This window comes from Gopherus flavomarginatus, chromosome 6 (assembly GCF_025201925.1).
Source record: "Gopherus flavomarginatus isolate rGopFla2 chromosome 6, rGopFla2.mat.asm, whole genome shotgun sequence".
NCBI lineage: Eukaryota > Metazoa > Chordata > Testudines > Testudinidae > Gopherus > Gopherus flavomarginatus.
Window position 1 is genome coordinate 80,081,623 of NC_066622.1, and position 21,298 is coordinate 80,102,920.

Genomic DNA, 21,298 nt, shown 5'->3' on the forward strand with positions numbered 1-21,298 from the left:
GCCTTAAAAAGTAGATCATTAATGTTCCATTTTCCAAATCACTGAGTGAATTTTATTAGGTTTTGTGAAAACAAGGAACATGATAGCACAGGCTTGAACCAAAGCATTAAGGCCTCTTCTGTATTAATCTTAAAGGAAGCTATATGTTTACTCTAAAGAGGGGGCAGTAAAATAGATGCCAGCTGTGAGCACGCATTGCAGTAACTTCCTTACGCAGTTCTGCCAATAAGCCTCCTGATGAACTGCAACAAGCGTGTAATCCTAGTTAGATGATAATCTTTAGGAACAAAGACCACCACACACTTTTGGATGTAGGACATCAGTCAAATTTGAACCCATGTCCCCAGAAGTGGAATATCCTCCAGGATTTTATGTCTTCACTACTGCGTATTGTTTTTCTCCTTTCTTAAATGAATGTGCTAAGTTGAAGTGGTTGCCTTTTAAAATACCAGTATTTGCCAAGTTACTACATGAATGTATCTGAGCTGCTCCAGTTTCCCCTTATTCATAGAATAGGAACTATGTGGTATCCATCGGTGAATGGTTACCTTTCTGTGGAAGATGACATATAAGAGACTGTTTTGGTATTTGTTTCTCTTCCTCTACTTTGCTCTAGTACACCGAACAAAATTCCACAGTAAGAGTCCAAATCACTGCATTGCAGTGCCATGCAGTGTGAATTGCACTGTTGAGGGAGCAGTGTGAGACAGCTAAGAGTCTCTTTCATGGTAACTCTTTTTTGACTCTTTTTAGGCAACAGTTACCAAGGTCATGGCAATTTTGATTTCCCTCATGGGAATCCTGGTGGAACTTCTATGAATGACTTCATGCATGGGCCACAGCTGTCTCACCCTCCAGACATGCCGAGCAGTATGGCAGCTCTTGACAAACCCCTCAGTCACCCCATGCAAGAATCAGTAAGTAACCTTACACCAGGTCTTTCTGTTTTTCCTTATGCAGGGTGGGGGTCTTGCAGCACTAGAGGAATCTGTATCAGACTGTGAGCTGTTCATAGCTCTTAGTGAATTTCCCCTTGTCAGTTCTTAAAAAAGATATGTCCTGGTAATAGAGTCAGAAGTGCCACGTTTGGAGTCTGGGTTGGGGCCTGTGAAGCAGCAGTTCTGAGCTTTTTGAGTTGTCTCTTTAGCTTATCTATCTGAAAGAGGCAGCCTGGTCCAGTATGTTAGTCGCAGTGGTTTGTGCTAACACATGGCAAACATAGATTTCATTCCCAGTGTTTCATTCCCTAGGCAGCAGGGTCTGTAAATACTCATCCTCAACAGAGAGCCTGTTAAAGCGTGGCACTGACTAGCTTCAACGCATGGGTGCTATCTTGTCTGCCTTTGTCCTTTGAGAGAGAATTTTGCATCACAGTATTGTGACATTATATCCTTCCCAAGGTAAACTGAGGGGAGGGAGGTAAACGGCCTGTAAATTGGTCTGGCAGGACATAGGAGAGTACCTTGGATGTGGAGAGGTAGACCTGTGGATTTCAAGGATAGATGCCAACTCTTCTCTGAAAGGACATCAGTTGTTGAGAGGGAAAAACAGGATGTTCAGATCTCAGATGGAGACATAGGACTGCAGGTTAGGAATAGAGTTTGTTCATTTCAAAACACTGTATTGTGACTATTTCATGTGTGGAACTTTATATCCAGAAAATACAGCACTGCAGCAACAGCAGCAGTACAAAACCTAACAGTAACACTTAGCTTTTAGGCTTGCTTAATCATCTGATTTAACTAGAGCAGTACAATTTAATTGTGTGTACATATATCTCCCTTTGTTTAAGTAACAGGGTAGGAGCTGTATATCATCTGACAGTGTGTTAACGTGCAAAGGAAGAATGCAAAATGTGACATGTCAGATGTGCCGCGTTTTTAGTGAATATTGTGAAGCACATTTACAGTGTGTAACATGGACATGCGGTGGCAGCAGCTTAGGACAGGTCTCTTCTAGATGGCAGCAGGTTTTCCTGAAAGAGAGTGGTGGGGAATTAGGAAGATGGTAATAAAGGGAGCAGAGAAAAGGGAACTTAGAACAGGTCCAAGTGCCCCAGTGAAAGCTGGAGGCCGAGGAAAAGTCCAGAAACCATAGCAACTTTGTGAATTGTAGGTTAATAAGCAATAATGCAAGGTATACGTACAAGCCTTGGGAAATCAGCTTGTTGAACCATCCAGACTATCTGTATCAGAGCCAACTGAAATAGCCCTAAAATATAATATAGTGAGGATTTGCTATCAGCAAGAACTATCCATGCAAAGCAACTATCCCTTAATATAAAGGCTGCAGGGACTTCTGCTTTGCCTCCGCTATGAAACACTTCAGACAAGAGTCCTAAGCCAGCCAGTGCAGATTGACATCATCAGAGTTAAGCAATGTCACTGCTCCTCTGGTTGGCCAGTGACATTTCACGTGACAAGTGGCAGAAGATTCAAAAGGCAAGTAGCTTGATATTAGAATGCAGAGCTTGAGGAGCTGTGTGGCCTTCGGTAAGCTAAGAGAAAATATGAAGGGCAAAATTCTCTCCACTCTTTGGGCTTCACTTGGTGAAGGAGACTGAAGGGGCAATTATGGAGCTATTTACGCTTCTTGATTCTGTGATCAGTTTGCGAGCTAGTTACTCATACTAGTTGGTAACTGATTGAACAGAACTTTGCTTTGTTTCGCTTCCTCCCACCATGACGTGCACTCTATGCTAGTGGAGTGGAGATGGAACTAAAGTTGGCTCCATGCGGTTTATGTCAGCTGATAGTTCCTTCCTGCACATGAGGGGGATTCTCAGCTGACAAGTTATGGCCAGTTTCCATCTCCCTTGTGCTTCCTGAATAGCACAAGGAAATCAGCTTAGATTAGAGAATCTTTCCCTAAATCTTCAGATATTTCCCGTAGAAGAGGTTATGTTACAATTCTAATTTAGCTATTTGAGTAGTATAAAGTATCCATTTTTATCCCTTTGTCTCTTTCTCTTCCCTCCCTTAAAATTATAAATCTTGGCTTGACTATAGCAAGCATTCAGGAAAGATTACTTTAAACCCACAGCTTTTCAGTAACTGCATTTCATTGCACAGGCTCAGACAGAACTGGACATCAATACATTAAAATAACTAAGTAACACACTGCATGATAAGAGACATATTAACATAAAAAATGGTCACTGAGTAGTTTTTATACGCTGTTTACCTTGAGCTCTGTACAGATAGCTTGTTTATTATTCTGCTGTTCACTGAGAATATAGAAATATAAAATTGCCATACCAGTGGCCATCTAGCCCAGTGTCCTGTATCTAACTAACATTGACCAATGAATGCCGGATACTTCAGAGGAAGATGCAAGTAATCCCTTAATGGACTGTATAGAGTAGCCTGCATAGAGGGGAAGCTAGTGAAACTTGATCCTTCTTCACACACCATGTAGATCACTCCAGGAAATGGAGAGACAGTGTGTTGAGATACAGACAGGTTCTGGTAACAGTGAATTCGATCATCAGAAATATCATTATCAACAGTGGTGTTCCACCTACGTAGCAAGAAGAGAAAATCAATCCCCAATCCATCATGTGGCTACGAGGGGAGAAATAAACCCCCAGATTATAAAGTGTTTTGGTATTCCATGGTGGGAAAAGCTCTATTCAGATGTAAGATAAGACTGCAACATAGTAGGTGCAATTCCTTCATATTTAATATATTTTCATAACATTTCAGAGGTTGCAAATAAGTTTTAAGGAGAAGGTGATTTCAGACTAATTTCAAGCCTATTGCTCTGAAAAGCAGAGGAGGAGGAGAATTCCATATGAACGTGGTTCCCAGATTAATAATGTACATTTAGCGGCACTGTAGCTCTCTGCGGTGAGATCCAAAGATGGGCTGCTGAATTTACATCTTAGTCGTTTTCCCACCATCAATTTTCTATTGAGGTCAAAGGAATATTAGGTTTTGGCTAACGTTTTCAAAATAGCTAAGCAGGTATATTTCACACCAAGATTCCTGGAACTTAGTGTTAGTCTTATAAATGTGGTCAGTGCTGTTTTGTGACATTAAATTGGAGAAGGGGTTTGAATCCGTATTTCTGGTATAAACTGCTATTGGATAGATGGTGTATATCTCCATCTTAAGTTATAGGAGTACAAAAACCCAGAAAAGTTTGTGGTCTTAGAAGTCTTTGGTGTGCACGCCATGCTGTAAAACAAAAGCAGTTTTGTTAGATTGTGCAACCAGCATTTTTATAATGTGGATTAGTGTCTTTAAGATACAAGGATAGGGTCATGAAGAAATTAAAGATGTCTGAGTGATGTTTAGAAATGCTGCATCCTGCTTTTGCATCCTCATGAGCTTTTTTTCACTGGTAGATTTTATGAGGTTTTATGGTAAATAATACACTTGAGTAAATAATACACTAAATAAGGTGGATTTAAAGCCCCAATGTCTTTCTGAGACACAAGTTCCTCTTGTAAACAACATTCAAATGTAGAGTTAGACCTTGGTCTATAATGCAGCTTTTTTGGATTCCCTCTCCTGCCATATTGTTATGAACAATCATTGTCCGTCCAGCAAATAGCTCAAGCACCAAAATATTTATTGGACTAGCCAGAAATATCATTTGTCAACAGTAGTGTTCACACATTGCCTAAAATATTTCTTTGCTTTGAAGTGTGTCTATCTGAGAACATAAGAATGACTCTTGGTTTAAATAATTGGTTTTATAAATATCTAGCAATTATTCCAGCATGTTCATACTGTTGTGCCTTTTGGGTTTAAATGACATAAATTAAACAGGAGTCCAAGGTCGTCATATTTTTTTAAAAAATCTTCTTTCCTATTTTATCAACACTACTATCAATTATTAAAAATAAATATATTTTTAAAAATTCTAGCTTACTTTTCCCGACTTCTGGTGTACATTTACTCACTTTATTAGATAGACACTGAATGTCCAATTTCTCTTGCATTTCATAACGTTATTGGCTTTGACACTCATTTACAGTAAGGCCTGTATTGGTATCACTACATCAGTGAGGGGTGTGAATTTATTTTTTTTCTGATCTAGTTATACCAGTAGCATCCTTACTGTGGACACAGTTATACTGGCATAAAGATGCTTTATAACTAGTATAGAGCTTATTCCCCTTCCTGTATGAGAATAACTATACTGGCATAACAAAAGCCCACACTAGAGTGGGTTACACCCCTTGAACGATACCAGTATAATTAATTTTGTGTTGACAAGGCTTAAGGCTCCTTTGCACTATTCTGCAATATAAAGAGACCTAAATTACAGTTACATCCACTTTCAGCACCATTTACATAGCCAGAGTATTGTAAAGGGACCTCTGTGTAAATGACAGTCAGGCTCACTGGAAATTAAAATACAGAATTGTAGACAAATATTTGAATAAAAATGACTGGTTTCAGTTATGTTGTTGACTGTTGTAAAATATTTCTATTAACATAGGCTTTTTATAATAAAGCTCCCTTTTGCTTTCCAAAATTAAAATGTTCCAGCTAAATAACCTGACAGTTCCCTTTGAAGCGAAAGGGTCAATTCTGACAGAATTTTGCTGGCTTTTGTTGGTTTGTGTTGGATTGTTTTCATGCTGTTGTTTGCATTTGCTCTTTTATTTCAGCTCTACTTTGTGACAATATGTAGCATTCCTCAAAAAAGTTACATTTGCTTATCCATCTACCCAATTAACGTGAACACATTGGTTCCATGAACATTCATGCACTTTTTTTCTCATCGCACCAAGGTCCAAGTCCCAGGAACACTCCAACATTAAATGTAGCATGGAAAGGAAGGGGGGAAATAGGGCTTGTGCCCTTTGATTGCTTCTTTATGATGTGAATAGAAGAACAGAAGACCATTCCCCAACACCACAATAACAGAGTTTTGAATATTTGTTTAATTTGGAGGTTTGGAATTTTTTTGCACATACAAATGTTAGGACTGGCAAGTCCTCACCTTCTTGGATTTTGAAAGAGGAGTTCTTGGGTGACTCAGAGGTGGACTGGGAACTTTCTCAGCCTTTAACTGAAGGACAGAGGTCCCTGACAAAGAGAGGTTTTCTGCCAGGTGTTTTTAATTAAGTAATAACCAGAATGGAGTAGAGTGTTGTTAATATTGCCTTCTTAACCAAAATAGTCGGAATAATGATCACTTGTCTTCTGAGTTAAGCAGGTTTCCCTTGCCTAGCTTTTTTGATGTCACCCTCCTACTATTTCTCCAGTCATCTATAGACCCTTCCAGTAAAAACAGGGTCAACCATATCTGGATTATTAATGCAAAGAAATAAGCAGAACTTTCCTACCCTGCTCTTTTCTCACATTTAAGGCTTTGTTTACCCATCATGAAGAAGCAAATAAACAGCACAAATTCAGTGCCCTCCCCCCTTTGCGGAAAACCTTTAAAGAGACAAACATTTCCTCTGATATTGGGACATGGGATTCTCTTTTCTGATAGCTTTTTTTTATTGTTTTGTTTTTTAACATTCAGTTGAGGAATTTCATTTTCTTCAAACACCTTGAACACTGTACCTTGTGGCCTCACTTTCTTTTCCTGCTTTTTTCCTCCTTCGCAGATCCCTCATCCTGGCAGCACTGATCAGTCCCATAGTTCCATGCAGCAAGGTTTGCACGTACCTCACCCCAGCAGCCAGTCAGGGCAGCCATTACATCACAGTGGTCCTCCTACCCAGCAGTCCCGGCAGCCGCCACAGGCCGCTTCTAGCAACCATCCACACAGTGACCTGACTTTTAACCCCTCCTCAGCCTTAGAAGGTCAGGCTGGTGGACAGGGAGCATCTGACATGCCGGAGCCCTCACTGGATGTAAGTTTGTGTCATACTGTCATCTGCCTGCCTTGGAATGTGCTTTACATTTCTGAGAGATGGCGGGGGGAGGGCAGGGAGAGGGAAGGGGAAACAGCTTTCACAGCTCATGTCATCGTTTCATGCATTGTTACATGAACGTAATCACTGAAGCTGAGATGATAGGCACTCTTAGCCTGCTGAGAAAACCTTTCTGTTGTAAGCAGCATCATGACACGCAAGCCATATCTTCTTTCTAGTGACGGTGTTTCCATGGGGCCAAACTTTTCTCAAGACAATAGATCGTTTAAGCATCTGGTTTGTTTTTCTTCTTTGGACTGGTGAGCCTGCATATTAAGGGCTAGATCCTGAAGTTACCACAGGCCCTAAGTAAGGGGCAGAGCACAGTTGCCCTGCCCCAAGTGCATGGACTGAATTGTACTGAGAAAGTCACAATTCAGAGCCTGCTTCCCCCCTTGCTCCTAGGACATAGTAATCTGCTCCAGCCTGGCATCATTTACCATCCCTTTCCATGCTAACTGGTGTCTGGGTGGAAGCTTGTCTCCACCCACACCCACCTGTGCAGTAGCAGCTCTGCAATGGCTGCTCTTCCTCACCATGCACTGCCCAGCCCTGAGGGTTCCAGTGTAGGGGAGCAAGCTAAGAGAATGCCTTTTGTCCCTTTACTTCCCTGTTTGGTTGCTTAAGGCAGCTCATGACTGAATCCTGAGTTACTTCTGTATCCTGTTTTAAGGCAAACTGTAATCCTCTCTTTCAAACAAGGTTAAGGAGTTAGTTTATCTGTCTCCAGGAATCCTTTTGGTCAGCCAAACACTTCTTCAAACATACATTTCTTAATGCTAGGGTTTGGTTTGGTTTGGTTTGGTTTTAAATACCTTGCTCCTGTCCTCATATTTTCCACCTCTGTTGTGAACTCAATACATGGTGTGATTATAACTTCCAAAGAAGTGCTTACTCTTGTGCAGCAGTCTTGCACATGTATTTATTGCTCATGCTTTTAAATGTTCTCTGTCACAGAACAGCACCGTGTCTTTAAATAGCCATACAAAAGGAGGAAGGGTGGAAGTAGGGGAAACAGGATGACCCAAGTCATTATGGTCATTCCTCCTTTAATAACTATGAAAGTTTTAGGCAGGAAAGGCTCTAAGGCCATGTCTACACTTACAAGATTACAGCGTACAGCTGTACTGATACGGTAAGAGCGCTCCTGTAGGCACATTCTGCCGACGCAAAGGAACTCTGTCACTGACATAATAAAACCAGCTCAACAAGTGGCGGTAGCTATGTCACTGGGAGTGCGTCTCCTGCCGACATAGTGCTGTACACACGAACACTTAAATGCTGAAAAAAATGTATGTTACTCTGGGGGGTGTTTTTTCACCCCCTGAGCGACAAAAGTTTTGCCCACGTAAGTGCTAGTATAGACATGGACTTACTGTGAGCCAGATTTTGCTGCCATTCATAGCAAGCGCACTGAAGCCATTGGGGGATGCACTTCGTGGGGCAGCTACTGAACAAAGCCGTTAAAGACCACATTCAAATAGTGTTAATGGGTCGCATAAACAGCTAGGCTCCTTCTCATACAAATGTTTAGGTAACATAGAAAATGCTCTTTTGGTTGAGGCACTCATTCTTTGGGGATAATCATAGTATAGAAATCTGGATAATTATCTAGGTAACGAGACCAATACCACAGAATGTTCAGTGGAAGTTCTTTGAAACATAGCTAGAAATTCATTAGGTGATGACTTTAGTCTTCAGTGAACATGTTATGAAGTAATGATTGGATAAAAATGCCACGCAGTGTTATCAGTGAACTAAAAGATAACTTCAAAATGTGCAGTGGCTAGTAATCTAGCATGGTGTACTCATTGTTGGGTGGCTTCAGTGTAGTTCAGTATGATGATTCCCATAACTTGAGAATTTCTCTTCTGTACAGAGATCCACATTATCCAGATATAGATGTAGATCTGTTCTTGTGTTTATACAGCAATTCAAGACACTCTAGTTTTCAGAAGTCGTCTTTTTACAAGCTCAGACAATGTGCCAAGATACCTAATAACTGGCACAAATAACTAAACAAATTATGTTTACACAATAATTCACGGAGAGCCACACAGGTATAACTGCTTGGTTTCAGCCACATACTAACGACGCCCTGATCTTTTACAAGTGCTTCTTTATTTTAAATGCACCACCCAAACTTGGAAAAGTATGGCTTGCAGGATAGTGGAGAGAGAGATTGTTTAAATCCATCCTTCCAATAAATGCATACAGTGAGCCTCAATAACATTACGTTAATTCTTTATCATTAATTAACTGTAAAGTCTTGAGAGTAGGGGCTGCCTTATACTCTGTACAGTGCTTTGCATGGCGAGGCCGCAGTTCTGAACAGGGCCCTCTATACGGAACTGTAATACAAATTATACTCACGTATGGAAGGGCTGCATGTCATTCATTGCCCAGTAGTCTTTGTGGTGACATTGCTTTTTTTACATTTAATGCATGTTCCTGAATAGAAGATAGATATTGTTAAAAACAATAACAGTTATTTCCTCTGGGAGATACAACTTTTTAAATCATCACAATCATACTTTTAAAAAGCAAATACAAAAAGTACAATCTTTGTGTTTCTCATAAAACTTAGAGATTATGTTTACATTTCATTTTTAAAATATTGCAAGATAAATTTACCTGTTTAAAGTTAGGGAATGAAAACTGTATTTGCATAAGAATACTAAAAATATATTAGAGTAATATTAATATATAAAGTGTAATATATTAAAGTCTAGCTTTTAGTTTTGCAGCATTGGATAAACACATAGCAACTACAAGGGTGCATCTGAGCTGCTATTTCATTTGTTGAAGTAATCCATATTTTTTATCTTGGCACTAAAAGAATTTTGAATGTAAAAAGTCCTTTTCACTGCCATAGTTAAAATTTGTCATTTTTGCTTTTTACCAAGAAACTGTTAGGAGCAGAATAAACTGTAAAATATCATTGGTTGTGAAACTGAATAGTTACAATTTCTGTGTATATATCAGACCAAAAAGGGATCTGAATGGAATTTTGAAGAAGAAATTTTACCTGTTTGAAGCATTATGTCAGTGGGAATATATCTCAGAATATTTCTGCAGTTACTCTTCAAAAGCTGTAGTGAATAGTGAGTGGACTCTGCTCTCAGACAGGGTTATAGTGCCTCTGAGTCATTAACCCAGCTTGGGTCACCCATAAGATACTGCTGCCAATTCATCTTTCCATGCAGATATGCATAATCCTACTTTGCCTACTTAAAGCTGAGAGATAATTGTTGATCAAATGTAGTGCATATTTAGAATATGTATTTGCGTAGAACTTTTATGAGTGCTCCCTATGAGGAAGTCATATACATGGGCAAGAAAAACCTTTGCAAATACATCAGCCAGGGAATAAATTGTAACCCATAGAATAAACTCCCTACACAAAAGGAATTCACGTTAAGGATGTTGGCCTTGAGACTGTAATTGCCACAATACTGGGATGACTGAAATTCTCATGCCAAAAGTGGGTTATATAGACTTCCCCAGTCAAGAGTTCAGACTAAATGATCACAGTGGTTCCTTCTAGCCTTATACTCTTATGAAGTGGCCAAAAAAACTTGATATTACACCATCTTAATTTGTCTTGTTTATGCTTTGTTCTGATGTAGATACATTACAGTCAGTTTCCAGGTATGTGCAGTTTTTAATCCCTCGTTCTGCCAATCTGTTTCCATTACCTTTAATTTTCCTTTTAACTTTATGTTTTTGTAGCTGCTTCCAGAACTCACAAATCCAGATGAGCTGCTTTCATACCTGGATCCTCCCGACCTGCCAAGCAATAGCAATGATGACCTTCTCTCTCTCTTTGAGAACAACTGAAACCCTATATATTTTCCCCACTCCCTCACTTGTCCACACATGGGTAGCTGCACAAAGAGGAATCTTCACACTCCCTTTCCACAGAAAAACCAACAAACTCAGACTCGATCGAATGGTGCACTCCCTGCTTTCTTCATCTCAGAACTGGTTTTGTCAGCGTCACTGACTGTGAAAAGCAAGACCAGGGGGAAAAGAGAAAGAAATGCAATGATCTCATAGACTGCGGCTACCTGTCACAACGAAGCATAGACAATAGTGCAGCTAATGGAAACCCCATTCATTGTTAATCCTATAGTGAGAGAGTTCTGTGATACACATAGTGTGAAGTGTACTGGCAAGAACCAATCTTGGCAAGGAAACAAAAGGCAAAAGAATGGAACTGTCCTAATTGACCGGTCTCAGAATGTCCTTCCAACGAGTGTTCTTCCATTTTTTTGAAACCCTTCCCCGGCTTTCCCTCCTTCCCGCCTCAACTGCAGATTTGTGTTGGACAAATTGTATTGGCCACACACATAAAGGAAAACAAACAAACATCTAAATCACCAAAAAAGCACAAATAATACAATAAAAATCAAAAGTCGAGAAGAAATGCATCAAAGGGAGACATCTGCATAACAAATGTCTGTCTTCAGTAGAGGAGCCCTGAGAATCTCCAGGCGGCAGACAGTGTGTGTTTGTGTTTATAAAGCGTAGGAATCTGCGACACCTGTTTGCAAGGGATCCCTCTGCTCAGACACACAGACTCAGAAAAAAACCTTTAAATTTGGTTTGGGGTTTTTGGTGTGGGGGGGTTGGTTTCAAATCACTACCATTTGTGACTGTGTCGTTATCCAATTGTTGACATGATTATTTTTATCCCATATATCCATACAAAGCAGAAAAAGAGCAGGGAGGGAGTGTAAAAAGTTTTCTATCTCCTGGAGCCTTCAGTGTGTTCAGTCTCTGTGTCATTAGATCCTCTGTACTGCACAATACCTAGCAGGACCAGCTGGATGAAGGCAGGGAAGAGCTCACTGCTGGATGGAGAGAGTAACATCGCTCTTCGCATTTTTTGTTTTTTAAGAGCTTGAAAGGAGCATTGAAATTGGACAGACACCTTAGAGCTTCTCTCTTGTTTTGCTTTGTGTTTTGTTTACAAGACTGTTACACGTAATTAAGCCTTTTTCTGCCCTGTTTTTTTAACTCTTTAGCAGCCCAGGATGTTTTATTTTTCAAGAAGGATGGGCATGGGGAGAATAAGTAATTGTTGGTAGGTTACTACTGCCCTCAACAGACCCTCTGCCACAATCACTGTCTTGCCCTTGTAATCTGTGCTTCTCGTGTGGTTGCTTCTCCTGCATGAGCTTCCTATTGCTTTGGTGCCCATTTTTGTGCGCTCGCTCTCGCGCTCTCATAAATTATGTACGGTAGCTGTGTAAAAAGTGCATGTGTGCCAACTTTGCCCTTATGGTGCGACATTTCTGCTTTTGCCCACTGTACAGTTATTGCTTTCTTTATTACAAAAGCAAATTTAACCACCACCACCCTATTCCACATCCCGTCAAATAGTCCCTTAGTTGTTCTGAACAATATGTTTTAAACTTAAGTGCCAGATGGAATTTTGTTAGGATTTTTTTTTTGTCTGTTTTGAATACGTAATCCTTCCTCCCCCATTTCCCTTTTAGTTTGCAATGCTGTAAATGGCATGACACATGCTTACAGTTCTGGATTTGCTTTCCTCACCAAAGTCAATATGTGTAAATTCTTTGCATATTTTTTGTTAACATTTCCCACTACTGCTGTACATGCATTGTGATATATATATATGCTAGTCCGCAGCACCTTGCTGTAGATATTAAAGGAAATGGCGGTTTAGTTCTTTTATTTTCCAATAGACGTATTGAATATTTCAAACATTTTATGTAGAGGTGTTCCCACACTTATATTTTTCCTGTTTTACGTTTTTTTAAAAGGCGCTGTTCATTATGCAAAATCAGTTATTTTAAGAATTGCTATTGTAAATATCTTTGTGAATATTTTAGCATCGTCTTTGATAATATTCAACATTTTCATCATCTGGTTATCCTTTTACTGGTGTTTTTAAATACCTTGTCTGGAAAAAAAAATGGGTCCTAAAAAAAAAAAATGGTAGGGTTCTTTAACAGACTGAGGGAGCATTGTTTTCTTTGATAAATTAGTCCAACTTTCATATCCATTTCTCAAATGAACTGATACATCAGGCAGTACCTGGGCAATCAGGTTCCAGCTCTGTCATGCAAACTGAATAATAATAATCTTCATTGACTGTGTGGGTGATAATGGGCTGGTTAGTGGCAGACTTTTGCCTACATCAGCAGAACCCCTAAAGCCAGCCCTGAAAACAAGCAAACATGCATTAAAGCAAGCAGCAAGTATATAAGATACAATATGTACATCACTCTTCTGTTCCTCCAGCCTTTGAGACTGGAGTTATCTAACACATAAGGGTGTTGGTGGGTGGGGCAGGGAAACATTACAGTATGTTTTATTCTGCTTAGAACTCTCTTTTTCTTCTCTAGACTTGAACAGCTGTAGAGGATCTCTGCAGAATGTTAAAGATATCTTGGTATAATACATGGTGACGTGGTTGTGGTGTAGTGCCACTCTCACGCAATTAGTAGGAAAGACCATCCTTCAGTTACCAATGTGTTTTGTAGCCAGTTTTACTGTAGTAGTTTTCCCTCTGTATTTTTGCTGCATCATTTATATAGATGTTGAAGTCATTTGCATGGGCAGATAATGATAAACTGACTTTGTATTGCCTTTAGGTATTTGGGGGTTTTTAGTCATAGATCTTGGAATAAAGAACACTTCTCACTCTGAGTTGGAATTGGTTGCTCGGATTCTGTAATTGATTCTGTTAATGATTATTTAATTGCTCTACCATATTATTGCTTGAGCAGCTGGCTAAATTAGCCACCTGAAATGATTTGTCTATTAAAATGAGTCTACGCTTTTTAAACCAGATATGTTAAGAATCAATCTATTGCTAATTGGTAGTCATCTAACTGTATCATGTAGAGGTACCTGTTGGGAAACATAAACAGAAAATCCCACAGAGAATGGCAATGTGAGTGGGATGGTTTTCTACTTCATACATTAATAACAGAGAATTAAATGGATATTTTAAGCCTACAGAAACACTTGGTTCCTAAGCAAAAGTGACACTAGGATTTTTAGCCATCATCAAACTGTCAGAAATTTGAGACAGTTTCAAGACTGTTCATCAGCTGACGTCAGGTACTGTACAATAGATTCAGTATGAAAAAACTTTTAAATGAAAATATGGATAATTTTTAATCTGTTCACTGCCATAATGTTAAAATGTAGGGAAAGACCTACCAAATGGGATAATCACTGTTATTTTTCCTTTAAAGCTTAATTATTATATCAAATTCCCAGTAGTGTTTTAATCTGCTTTAGGTTTTTAAAAATTGTTTCCTTATGGAAGCTCATCTGGGAAAGAACCCACAACGATCTACAGTCTGCCAAGATGTTATTATAGGACTGACAGATACACACCGATGTCTGCAGTGGAGACTCAAGGGACATCTGTACATATGTAAATGATGAATAGAGACATGTTAACAGAAACGCATTCATTTTCCTTGGAATGTGCATTGTTTTTATTTTGCAAGAAAAAAAAAGCTTGAAGCGCCATCTTATGTGGAAAATGAATCCTGTTTGTTAGCGTTTGTGAAGTCTCAGCATTTGTTTCACTTTCACTTCTGTAATATACTCTGACCCTTTGTGGAAAGAAATTTTTGTTTTGTTTTGTTTTTGTTTTACCTACATGTAATAATTAGCTTAAGTGTACTAGTCTATCACCTGTGTATTTTTAGGGTGCTACAGAAATAATGAAGAAAATAAGGGGATTTAAAAAAATTGTAACCAAATTCATACTTTGTACAATTTTTGATATCATGATCAGAGGAGAATTAAAAAAAAAGTACAATCTGAAGTAACATGCAAAAATGGCCATTGTCTTTGTTTGTACATTGTATGTACAGTACAATGCAATCATTTCATACTTTAAACTGGTCAGAAAAAATAATTGTGATTTTTAGTCTTGCAGAACTGTATGTAGTTAGATGATGTGACAACCTAATATTTATCTAATAAATATGTATTCAGATGAAACCTGTATATTAGGTGTTTGTGTGGTTATTTTGTATTTAAAAATCAAATTATTTGACAATTGCTAGACACACATATTCTGTTGTAACACTGAAATATTCTCATTTGCTCATGTTAATTTTTTTCCTAAATAAATTTACAAAATTAAGGTTTGGCTAATTGGCAGCTGTTTTGTAAATTTGAAGTTTCTTTTTAAAACAAACAAAACCCAGTTTGTATGTTAATTTAAAAGTAACTCTAATGTGTTATGGGTTTTGGTGGGAGGAAAAGTGAGGACAGGGAGGGCCAGTATTTTCTGTGAACATTTTTGAAAGAAATAAAATGGTCTTTTTTTCAAAATGTTCAATGGAATGTTTCTGTTTTTCAATGAAAAACTAAAAAAAATTTTGTTTGAGGTTTTTCAAACAGAGGCCATGGCTACACTAGAGAGTTGCAGCACTGGTGAGGGGGTTACAGTGCTGCAACTTAGGATGTGGCCACACTTGCAAAGCACGGCCAGCGCTGCAACTCCCTGGTTGCAGCGCTGGCTGTACACCCGGTCGAGCCTCGGGTGTAGGGATTCCAGCGCTGGTGATCCAGCGCTGGTCAGCAAGTGTGGACGCCCACCAGCGCTTTTATTGACCTCCGTAGTATAAGGAGGTATCCCAGCATACCTTAGAAGCCTCTCTGGTAATAATGCACACTCCACTGCCCTGGGCTCACCTTTAAATGCCCCGGGAATTTTAAAAATCCCCTTCCTGTTTGCTCAGCCAGGTGTGGAGTGCAATCAATCATTCAATCAATCAGCGACCATGCCTCCGCGCCCGAAACGAGCCCCAGCATGGAACAATTCCGAGCTGCAGGACCTCATCAGTGTTTGGGGTGAGGAAGCTGTGCAAGCACAGCTGCGCTCCAGAAGGAGAAATTATGATACCTATGGGCAGATATTGCAGTCCTTGCTGAGAAGGGGCCATGAACAGGACGCGTTGCAGTGCAGGGTCAAAATAAAACTGCTGAGGAGTGCTTACTGCAAAGCCCGTGAGGGAAATCGCCGCTCAGGAGTTGCCCCCACAACCTGCCATTTTTACAAGGAGCTGGATGCCATACTTCGGTGTGACCCCACTGCCAATCCGAGGACCACGATGGAGAGTTCAGAGCAGGGAGAAGTGTGGGAGGGTGTAGAGGAAGCCGACAGTGAGGCTACTGGGGTGGAGGGAGACACCCCGGAGTCCCAGGAGGCATGCAGCCAGGAGAAGGCTAGCCAGTCGCAGCAGTGGGAAGTTGCTGGTGAGGAAGAAGCTGCGGAGTGTGCTCAGGGTAAGCAGATTTTTATGTTTTGGGAGAGGAGGGTTTGGGTTATGGCAGCCTGCATGCACGCCTAAACGTGGAATAGCCCATTGATTTGCTCTATCACGTCTCTGTAATCTGCCTCGGTAATCTCTTGAAAAGTTGCAGCCAGAGCGTGCGCAATGTGCTTTCTCAAGTTTATCGGGAGAGCCACCGTGGTCCTTGTCCCGGTCAGGCTAACTCGTCCGATCCACTGTGCAGCGAGGGGTGGGGGGACCATGGCTGCACACAGGCAAGCTGCATAGGGGCCAGGGCGGATTCCACATTGCTGTAGAAGACCCTCCCTCTCTTCCCAGGTAACACGCAGCAGTGATGTATCTGGCAGTAGGAAACCCTGTTGAGAATTTAGGGATACTTGAGTGCAGGGCGCCAGGTTCGCGGTCCCCCCCCCCAGCCCCGCAGTGCGTTCCGGTCTCCCCACCCCCTTCCAGCACGTAGCCAGCCCCGCGGTGCGCTCCGGTCTTCCCCCCCCCCTTCCCAGCAGGCAGGCAGCCCCGCGGTGCCCTCCGGTCTCCTCCGCCCCCTTCCCAGCAGGCAGTAAGCCCTGCGGTGCGCTCCGGTCTCCCCCCCCCTTCCCAGCAGGCAGCCAGCCCCGCGGTGCGCTCCGGTCTTCCCCCCCCCTTCCCAGCACGTAGCCAGCCCCGCGGTGCCCTCCGGTTTTTCCCCACCCTTCCCAGCACGTAGCCAGCCCCGCGGTGCCCTCCGGTCTTCCCCCCCACTTCCCAGCAGGCAGGCAGCCCCGCGGTGTGCTCCGGTCTTCCCCCCACCTTCCCAGCAGGCAGCCAGCCCCGCGGTGCCCTCCGGTCGCTCCCCCCCCCTTCCCAGCAGGCAGCCAGCACAGCTGTGCTTTTCCCCCCCCCCCCCACCAGCAGGCCGGCAGTTACGCGGACCACCCCCCCCCCCCCCGCCAGCAGCTCGCCACCTTCCTGTTCACTACTGTCCCCTGTGCAGGACACCAGCTACCTCCTGTACCCAGTGCAGATAAACCCCAGTGACCCATCGGTCAATTCCCCCTCCAAGGTGCAGTCGGGGCAGAAACACTCACCCCATTGCTCTCCATGCCTTCGCTTCCCTGGCCTGTCTGTGTTATGTTAGGTATGTGGGAAGGATGCTACAAAAAGTCTAAAAACTCCTTCACTGTGTGATAATAAACAATATAGCCTCTGTGTATTACATGTTCTTCTTCGAGTGATTGCTCATATCCATTCCAGGTAGGTGTACGCGCCGCGTGTGCACGTCTGCCGGAAACTTTTTACCCTAGCAACTCCAGTGGGCCGGCAGGTCGCCCCCTAGAGTGGCACCACTATGGCACTAGATATATACCCCTGCCGGCCCGCCCGCTCCTCAGTTCCTTCTTACCGCCGTGTCAGTTGCTGGAACTGTGGAGTGCGGCTTGCTGACCTCCACGTCCCTAGCTCTCCTGTTCGTCTTCGTCGTTTGATTGTAGATAGTTCTTAGTTGAGTTGTAAATAGTTCTTTAGTCTAGTAGTTAGTTAGAATCTTGTAAATAGTTATCGGACGTTGCCTGCGGGTGGGCCGTTGCCCTCCCCGGCACCCGGCACTGGGCCCATGCCTGGCTCGGCGGGTTTCAAGCAGTGCTCGGCGTGTAAAAAGCCGATGCCTACGAGCGATCCCCACGACGCGTGCCTTAAGTGCCTGGGGGAATCGCACATTAGCGACAAGTGCCGCATTTGCAAGGCCTTTAAGCCTCGCACTAAAAAGGAGAGAGACCAAAGACTTCGCGCTCTCCTCATGGAAGCGGCCCTGTCTCCGGCACCGGCGGCGCAGTCAGCCAGTTCTACTACGGCACCAGACCGCGCCGGCACCGGCAAGACTCCCCGGCACCGGCCATCTCCAGCACCGGGAGCAGATCTACGTCCCTCGGCGTCTGCGACACCATCAAGGCAGGCCCGAGCGGACCGCCCGGCACCTACCTTAGCCGCGGCACCGCCTGCAGGACTGCTGTCGACTCCGGGCCCCGAAGGTCCGTCGAGTCCAGCTCCACCTAGCTCCCCCGTAAGATCAGGGGTCGAGCTAAGGGTCCCATCGACGCTGGAGACTTTCGCTTCGGCTCGGGACTTAATTGCACTTACGGAGCCATCTCAGCCTCAGCCGGCACCCCCGGGACGCATAACTTCCAGGGGTAAGCCGATGCTTCGAGCGCTGTCTCCCGAGTCCCGGCACCGATCACCCCGGAGGCGCGAACGCTCACACTCGGCGCGCCACTCGGAGTCCCGGCACCGGTCGCCCAGACGGTACTGGTCGTACTCGCGGCACCAATCACCATCCGCACGGTCCCGGTCGGGCTCATCTCACCACCGGCACCGAGACTCCAGGAGCCGTTCGCCTCGGCGTTCGGCCCCGCGGTCGACCTCCCGGCACCGAACCGGTGGCAGGTCCCAAACCTGGTCGACCTCCCGGCACCGCGCTGGTGGTAGGTCCCGGTCTCCGCTGCCAGCCCGGCACCGCATTCACAGAAGGTCGCGGTCCCTCTCCCGGCACCATCATCACTCCCGCTACCGGTCGGGATCTTGGCACAGATCATCACGCCGGTCCCGGTCCCGGTACCGATGTGGGTCGCGGCACCGAGCCTCGGCACCGAGGGGAGCATCAGTCACGGCGCATAGGGCTGCATATCAACCAAGCTCGGCGCCCCCCTGGCCTTCTAGGGAGCCGTCGGTTTCCTCCCACACTGACAGTGTCTATGCCATGGCACAGGACAGGCACGCGGCCCTGTTCCAAGACCCTCCGCCACAAGAACGAGGGCCTCCACAGTGGGGGTTTTGGACCCCATGGGCATACTCTCAGGCCCAGGGTCCACAACACATTACCCCCCACCCTATGGCAGAGCGCAGACCACCGGAAGCGGCAGCGTCTAGACCCCCTCACTCCCCGGAGACGGACGGTACTCACCGGGACCCAGACCTCCCTCCGGAAACGGAGGTACAGCCCCTCACGGAACCCCCCGTGGACACCTTGTTGCCGGGGGTCTCCTCGTCCTCGTCTCCGGATGAGGCAGTGGCGGGCACCTCGTCCTCCAGCCCCTCCCCCCACTGGATTTGAGGGCGCACCAGGACCTCCTCCGCCGAGTGGCACAGAACCTGAACTTGCAGGCGGAGGAGGTGTCGGAAATGGAGGACCCAGTGGTGAGCATCCTTTCATCCGATGCTCCCACCAGGGTGGCCCTGCCCTTCATAAAAACGATCCAGACTAATGCCACTAACATCTGGCAGTCACCGGCCTCCATCCCTCCGATGGCTAGAGGGGTGGAGCGAAAGTACATGGCCCTCTCAAAGGGCTATGAATACTTATATGTTCACCCGACCCCCTGCTCGTTGGTGGTCCAGTCAGTGAACGATAGGGAGCGCCACGGGCAAGAGGCCCCAGCACCCAAGTCGAAGGAGGCGAGGCGGATGGACCTCCTGGGCCGCAAGGTCTATTCGGCGGGAGCGCTGCAGCTCCGGGTCTCAAACCAACAGGCCCTCCTCAGCCGCTACTCCTTCAATTCCTGGGTAGCGGCGGGGAAGTTTGTGGAGCTCTTGCCCCAGGATGCACGCCAGGAATTTTCCACCATCCTGGACGAGGGCAAGAAAGTAGCAAGAACATCGCTACAGGCCTCCCTTGATGCTGCTGACTCGGCCGCTCGGACCCTAGCTTCGGGGCTTACGATGCGCCGGATTTCTTGGCTGCAGGTCTCTGGCCTTCCGCCGGAGCTCCAGCACACAATCCAGGACCTCCCCTTCGAAGGCCAGGGCCTGTTTTCAGATAAAACAGACTCTAGATTGAAGGATCTAAAACACAACAGGGTCATCATAAGGTCGGTGGGCATGCATACCCCGGCGACACAACGTAGGCCGTTCAGGCAACAAAACCAGCAGCAGCAGCGGCGGCCATACTCTCAATTCCGCCCACGGCAGGACCTTTCGCGGCGCCGAGGCAGGAACAACCGCCGCAGGCAGTCTGGTGGGCAAACGGGGCAGAACCAAGGCTCCACCAAGGCCCCTCCAGGACCTAAGCCTTCATTTTGAAGGTGCGCCCGGGGGTTCAGTACCAGTTTCCCCTCCGGATCCTTCTCTGCAGTTTTCCAACCGCCTTTCCTTTTTCCTCCCGGTGTGGACCCAAATAACGTCGGACGTTGGGTCTTGCGTATGGTGCAGGCCGGTTATCGCCTGCAGTTTTCTTCGCCCCCACCCTCCCACCCACCTTCCCCGTCCCTCTTCAGGGACCCCTCTCACGAGCAATTCCTCCGTCAGGAGGTGCACGCGCTCCTTGCCAAGGGAGCCATAGAGGCGGTTCCGGACAACGAGAAGGGCAAGGGGTTTTATTCCCGTTACTTTCTAATCCCCAAATCCAAGGGCAGCCTCAGGCCCATTCTCGACCTGCGGGAACTCAACAAGTATATCGTGAAGTTGAAGTTCCGCATGGTATCCCTTGGAACCATCATCCCTTCCCTGGATCCCAGAGACTGGTTCGCCGCCCTCGATATGCAGGACGCCTACTTTCATATCTCGATTGCCCCCCAACACAGGCGTTTCCTCCGCTTCGTGGCCGACCGCCGCCATTACCAATTTGCGGTCCTTCCGTTTGGCCTCTCTACGGCCCCGAGAGTCTTTACAAAATGCATGGCAGTCGTTGTCGCACATCTTCGATGTTGCCGCATCCACGTCTTCCCCTACTTGGACGACTGGCTGATCCGAGGCACGTCGGAGTTACAGGTCCGCGACCATGTCGACAGGATCTGCACCCTCTTTGCGACACTGGGCCTCGTAATCAATGTGGACAAGTCTACTCTACTTCCCATGCAGCGGATAGAGTTTATCGGGGCCGTTCTAGATTCTACCCTGGCCAGGGCCTTGTTACCCTTGCCCAGGTTCCAGTCCTTGTCGGACATCATTCTACGTTTGCGAGCGGCCCCGATGACCTCTCTACGAACGTGCCTGGCCCTCCTAGGCCACATGGCAGCCTGCACGTTTGTAACAGCATATGCTCGACTCCGCATGAGACCTCTTCAATCATGGCTCATTGCGCAGTATCGACCGGCCAGACAGTCATTGGACACAGTCGTCACCGTCCCTCAGAGTGTGCTGGACTCTC

At 44.9% G+C, this 21,298-nt stretch overlaps 1 protein-coding gene across 16 annotated transcripts in view; it reads left to right on the forward strand.

The window, feature by feature from the left end:
* Positions 1 to 14,887, forward strand: part of ZMIZ1 (zinc finger MIZ-type containing 1) — a 509,185-nt gene extending 494,298 nt beyond the window's left edge. For 14 of the 16 annotated variants that reach the window (XM_050960044.1, XM_050960038.1, XM_050960040.1 and 11 more), the window contains 3 exons: positions 754 to 917; positions 6,575 to 6,823; positions 10,616 to 14,887. In XM_050960044.1, coding sequence (XP_050816001.1) covers positions 754 to 917; positions 6,575 to 6,823; positions 10,616 to 10,723 — 521 coding nt within the window. In that variant the 3' untranslated portion in view covers positions 10,724 to 14,887. The remainder of the gene's footprint in view (positions 1 to 753; positions 918 to 6,574; positions 6,824 to 10,615) is intronic. The other 2 variants (XM_050960048.1, XM_050960049.1) reach the window with 1 other exon arrangement.
* Positions 14,888 to 21,298: the final 6,411 nt, after the last annotated feature.